The 5,639-nt window shown below is 50.2% G+C and overlaps 3 protein-coding genes across 3 annotated transcripts; all 3 read left to right on the top strand.

The window, feature by feature from the left end:
• Nucleotides 1-421: 421 nt before the first annotated feature.
• TEOVI_000399600 (Cactus-binding C-terminus of cactin protein, putative) lies at nt 422-2,140 on the top strand (the record flags this gene model as incomplete). Its single annotated transcript, XM_067226820.1, has 1 exon — nt 422-2,140. One exon carries the CDS (start codon nt 422-424, stop codon nt 2,138-2,140), a length of 1,719 nt encoding a protein of 572 aa, XP_067082921.1.
• Nucleotides 2,141-2,624: 484 nt separating this feature from the next.
• Nucleotides 2,625-3,341, top strand: TEOVI_000399500 (uncharacterized protein; the record flags this gene model as incomplete). Its single annotated transcript, XM_067226819.1, has 1 exon — nt 2,625-3,341. One exon carries the CDS (start codon nt 2,625-2,627, stop codon nt 3,339-3,341), a length of 717 nt encoding a protein of 238 aa, XP_067082920.1.
• An 808-nt stretch (nt 3,342-4,149) lies between these two features.
• Nucleotides 4,150-4,878, top strand: TEOVI_000399400 (uncharacterized protein; the record flags this gene model as incomplete). The annotated part of the gene is made up of 1 exon (XM_067226818.1): nt 4,150-4,878. One exon carries the CDS (start codon nt 4,150-4,152, stop codon nt 4,876-4,878), a length of 729 nt encoding a protein of 242 aa, XP_067082919.1.
• Nucleotides 4,879-5,639: the final 761 nt, after the last annotated feature.

Below are 5,639 nucleotides of genomic sequence, written 5' to 3'. Positions count from 1 at the left end.
GAGTTGTAAGTGGTGAATTAGAGATTCTGAAGCTCTCGTGGGCCGTGCCTCATGTCGGTCGCGTGGCTGTAACTTTGTCTTAGTGGTTTGCTTCTGCGCTTACTTTTCATCCCCTGTGTTGCAACGGTGTCAGTGTATGCCTGCATATGTATTTTCGTTTTCATACTTATATATATATACAAGACTTCGGGAGTTTGCTTGCACCCGAGATGCTGTTGCTAGTGTCGTCGTAGTGGCGGGTTCTATTCTACTAGGGGCTCGTCTCCTTTTTGTTATTCATGAACCTCAATCCGTGTTTTTAACGGGGAGCTCAGTCATTTCTACCGTCTCTCCCCGCCTTGTTTTGTGTATATGCCCAGAGGGGACAACAGGACACACAGGTAGGTGCTGTTCTTTTGCTTGGTGAGTATTTCGTTGCAACATGTTTAAACGCACCCGAGGTGAAGATGAAGTAGTTGAGGTGTACGCAACTCTACTACGGCAGAGTGGGGCTCGTGCCATTGAGCGTATACGTCAGCGACGTGGCAGCGGTACCAACAGCGTCATGCCGATTGATGCCCTCGTCATTCGTTACGCTATGTGGTTTCTTGATACGTCCGCGTTCCCCGCTGTCAGTTATGTAACGCAAGCGCAGCGGGTCGTGACGGAGGCGATTGAGCGCGTTTCGTACCCACAACATTTCAGTTTTATTCCACTTTCGACGCTTGTGGAATGTCTTGTGTCAGAGAACACAGCAGAGGTTATGCAACAGACAGTCGTCTCCATTGAAGAATTTATTGATGCTCGAGATGCGTTGGGAAGGTGGATTGACGAAAATATTGGTAACGCAGGCGGGGAACGGTACGAACGATACAACCATTACAGCGGCGGCGAAAAAGATGAAGAGGCTGAGATTGCTCTTGAGCGGGCGGGCATACTGTGGCGCAGTGCGTTGTACTGGGTGGCGGTATTTGAATACATTGAGGCCCTCTCGCTCAGCAGTGCTAAGGTAAATGTCTTCGCATTACGACCCAGGTATGAACAGGAGTTAATGAATCTGCTCAACTCTATTGCAGCACCCAAAGACTCGGTGTACTGGAAACGGCAACAGGGTGTGAATGCCCCTACCGACAATCTTTCGATGCTGCCATTAAGCGCGAGTGCCACTACCCGTGACGGTGGCGAAATAGCTGATAGCTCAACCGAAGGAGAGGACACGGAGAGGATGCAAGCAGACGGCGGTGACAACACTTCGTCTCGTGCAACAGAGCCGACTACGGCAACAAAGGAGGCGGATCCTAATGAGGTTGGTAGTGACGCCACTGATGGGATTGGCAAGCTTTTGGTCGATCTTATAGCACTTGTGAACTGTCCTTCTGAGACCCCTGGGTCTGGTACTAGAATAAACCCAATGTTTTACACCATGGTTCATGCACGGCTGAATGTTATTGCGGCCTGTGAACGCCTTAACCGCTTTGGTAGCTCTGCGCGTGTCGCTCCCCCGCCGCTCACCGCGTCATTGCAGTCGCTTCAATCTCAGCGTGAGGCTCTCAATGCTGGTCGGCATCGGCGTGATGCTCACTTAGAAACCAGTGGGGAAATTGGACTTCCGTTGGATTTTGTGCCAAGTGAGGCGTACCTGCGGGCGGCACTGGAGAGGGAAAATATCACGCTTGAGGAGGACGAGGAGCTTTTCAAGGATGAGATTGTAGACTACTATAAGCGTCAGCAACAGCATCAACATGCCCCACCACGCGATAGGAGTGGCCCAAAGGAGCCCACCGTCTTGATGAAACCGCATCGTTTCTGCAAGGTGAAGACAGGCTACACATGGACTCAGTACAATCGCACGCATTATGATGTACGCTCGAATCCCCCACCCCGAAGTGTGCTGTGGTATGAGTTTACCCTTTTTTACCCGGCACTCGCTAGCACGAAACGCGACATGAGCCGAATCTACCACATTGAAGACACATCCAGAGGATCCAAGGATGATTACTGTGTGTTGGTGTTCTCAGTGGGGCCACCGTATGCGGATGTGGCCTATCAAATTGTTCGAAAGCAGTGGGACCCACGCCCGGGAGGGGTTCGCGCAAGTTTTGACAGCAGCGGTACTTATCGGCTTTTCTTCCGCTTTACCAACAGCAATTATCGACGGTAGGGTGATTGGCCCCTGGGTTTCTGTTTCTTTATTTCCCCATGCGGGTGCCGTTGGCGATTGGTTCCCGAGACCCAAAGGTAAGTGCGTCTGTGCGTGGTGGGGATATGCATGCGGTGACACAACAGTACCTGACTCGTACAAAGATGTCACTAATGCTGGGGTTGTTTTTTGAATGCCAATATGTGTGGCATCTCCGTGTGTGCAGAGTACCACCACTGCGCCCTCTCTATTTCTTTTCCTCTCCTCCACCCTTCCAGTCAGCAGCAAACCGAATTGACTGTTTTGGCCTCCGATCGCTCGCCTGCTCATATTTTTTTCTTGCTTCTACCTCTCCACGGTTCTATTTGCACACATTGAGATCGAGACAACTTGATCTGAGCTTAGTTTTCCGGGAGGGACCTAAGCTCCCTTCCGCTCAGTCCATATAAGTAGATATATCTACACGAAATACGTTAGCGCGTTCGTCTAGCGGATCGAGGAAAAGATGACCATTCTCCACAATCCCGGTCTTCCACGTGTTCTCAATCGCATCACTCCACAGCGGCTTGAGCTAACGCTCATGCTGATAAAGGAGCGGAAAAAGAAACTGCGGTACCTTGGAAGTTACCTTCAGCACTACAACGATCGCACGTTTCTCTACAATGCCATGGGTGGCCTCAACGGCACGAAGTTTATCATTGAGAGGCACCACCACCGTGCACAGTACTGTCATCCAACACTTCACAATGAGCGGTATTCTGTTCGCACCATAAAGATGAAGGGTGCTCAGTTTGATCAAGTAGGGAACTTTACCCGCAACACATGGGATTGCTCTGTGGCGACGACAAATTTGTTCCAGGACGCCACATTTCGCCGTCACCTCAGTGCCATTCATAAGGACGAGGCGATTGCGCTGCTGGAAGGATGGGGTGTGAAGTATGTCCTGCTCGACGAGGTTCGCAAGCCGTCTGTTCAGGACAGTATTTATGTTCGGCATAACCTCTACATCCACAAGTTTCCACATATCCCCGATCCGGTCACTAATGTGTATCACGGTGATGCCGATTGGAAGTGGAAGGGAGATGAAAAGATTGATTATACCTCATACGGAGCGTCGACCAAAGATGAACGCAACACATTTCAGAGTCTGTGGTCAGCAGCTGTTAGAGAGTCCAAAGATTCAGGTGTAGCGAAGACGGTGCAGGCAGGGAAAAAGTTGTAGAAGCCAGTGTTTGATCGGATAGCAATTGAGGCATTTATAGGGAGGGTGTGGTATAAGTTAGGACGGTTGCAATAGCGACAATAGTAGTCTCTGTGTATGTGTGTTACTTGCCGGTCGCTGAGGCGACAGGAAAGGTTCAAAATGCGACTGTGGACGTACTGGGGATCGGGTGAGTAGCTTGTAAGAAAGAAGGCGGCCCGTCCGTACGGCGCTGCTGGTGCCGATATGTTAATGTTAGCGAAGGGTGGGGGCGTATGCACGGGATCGTGAGCGTCGTCAGCATTTCTGTTGCGATCGAGTATGTTACATTATTGTTAGTTTTAATCCGTTCTTATTACCGTTGCTCAGGTGTGTGTGGGTGTGGGTATACTTGTCTATATATTGGCTAGTGTTTACAAACGTCGAGTGTTTCGTTTACGTTTCGTGTTTGGGCCATCCCTGCATTCATTTCTTTGCAGGTAGGAGCTCATTTAATTTCTTTGTTCAAAAACGGAAGCACTTGTCTCTTTTCTCTACACGCACCCCTCTACGTAAAGTGTTTTGACCCCGATGCTCCAGTGGCCAGCTCTCATGCCCGTCAATGTAGCGATTCTGTGGAGGAGAACATCGAAGTACGTCGTAGTGAGTTAGGTGGATTACAAAATAGGGGAAGGGGGACGATGGAGGAGGTTGCATTTGGAGTGTGTTGGGCACCTCTTTTTCCCCTTTCACTTGATTCTTTCCCCTGTCTCCCCATTTTTTCTTTCGTGCCTTTTGAGTGAAGACCTGTAGGACAGAAACAGCTGCTATTTAGTTTTACATCTTAGCAATGTTGCGTGGCACTCGTGGGTTTTTGGCGGTCTCGCCGGGCGTTGGGATCGCCCCGGAGACAACTCCCGTGAAATATACTCCGATGATGCTGAACATACAGAACATGATGTGGTGGAATGGGAAGCGCAACCTCTATCGTGCCACGTATCGGGAGAAAACGTGGTATGAGATAAGCCGCACAGGTGCATTCACCAAAGGACGGCGGCCAGTAATGAGGCAGAAATATTCGCGTGAGGCGTTACAAGCGGCCCTAGCAATGGTGCCACCAGGGTTTGAGGTAGCTGATGTGCCACGGCCTCCGCAGAGGATTTTGGCGCAGTCAGAGGGTATCGTTGGTCGGTGGTATAGTAATTACTGGACTCTACATTCTATGAGGTATCAGTGCTTACTCGCCGGCGTAGAGTGGCCCCTCGGTGAGCGACAGCGACCGCGTACGAATTACGACGAACCGTTTTTCTTCGCAGACTTTGAGGAGAGCAAAGCAATACGGGACTACAGGAGTCGTTGGATCAACGTAAACCGGAGCCTGGTTGGTATGACGAAGCGTATGAAGGAGGCGGAGGAGGAGGCGCGCTACATGCAGTTCAGAAAATTGCAGGACACATTTTGGTCCAACCGCAAAGTTCTGGTTAACCGCGTGAAGTCGATGTATAATCAAGGTGCGAGAACCTCGGCTAAGGACATGCCCATCAAAACGATAAATATCAAGGCGTTTCTTTCGGAATAAGACAGTCAGTGTGAGTTTTGGGAAGGTAATACAACACGGTGGGTAAATGCGCAGTGTTGAGGAGGAGAGTTAACGCCAGAACCATCCTTCCTCCTTTTGACCGCGGTGCAAACCACACAAGCCTTCGCTTCTCACCGTTGTTTCTGTTTCGCAAAGCCATTGAGGATCAGTGCGGGGCTTTTCGTATCTGTTGTTGTTGACATTGTGTTCCTCAACATCGTGGAGGCTGCGTAATGTGTTTGCACAGCTGGTATGTGAAGTGCACCCTCAAAGGATTATGTGACCGCTTGACTTCTAGCCTGTTGCCGTGCTTGCGGTAACTCTATAGGGACCAGAGGTTTCGTCAACTTCGCTCAAATCCCACCTTCCCAAGCGTCCTCTTCAGGGCCTCTCGTTCAGTGGAGTTAGTCAGCCGTCCTTTCCCTCTTCCTTTATACCGTCAGGAATCCCTAGTGATTGCAATACATGAGAACCTACTGTGTATCGAGTGTAGGACTTTGGCGCGGGTGATGCGTAGGGATTGTTTGCGTATGTTTGCCACTTGGCAACTCGAAGCGGGGCCAACTTTCTTCGCTTCGTGTGATGAAGTTACTAAAGTAGTGGCAGATTTCATGTCACTGGCTTGCGTGAAATCCTCTTGCTGAGTGTTCGACAACCCTTGCATCCTACCGCTATTTCTTATTGACCTCACTGCTTCTTTTCTTGGTCTGCCGTCTCTTTTGTTTGTACGCATAAAGGGACGGCGCGGCTGCCGACTGTAG

The sequence above is a fragment of the Trypanosoma equiperdum genome (assembly GCF_001457755.1).
Source record: "Trypanosoma equiperdum strain OVI genome assembly, contig: ctg_847, whole genome shotgun sequence".
Taxonomy (NCBI): Eukaryota; Euglenozoa; class Kinetoplastea; order Trypanosomatida; family Trypanosomatidae; genus Trypanosoma; species Trypanosoma equiperdum.
This window is presented reverse-complemented; position numbering and strand designations above follow the sequence as displayed.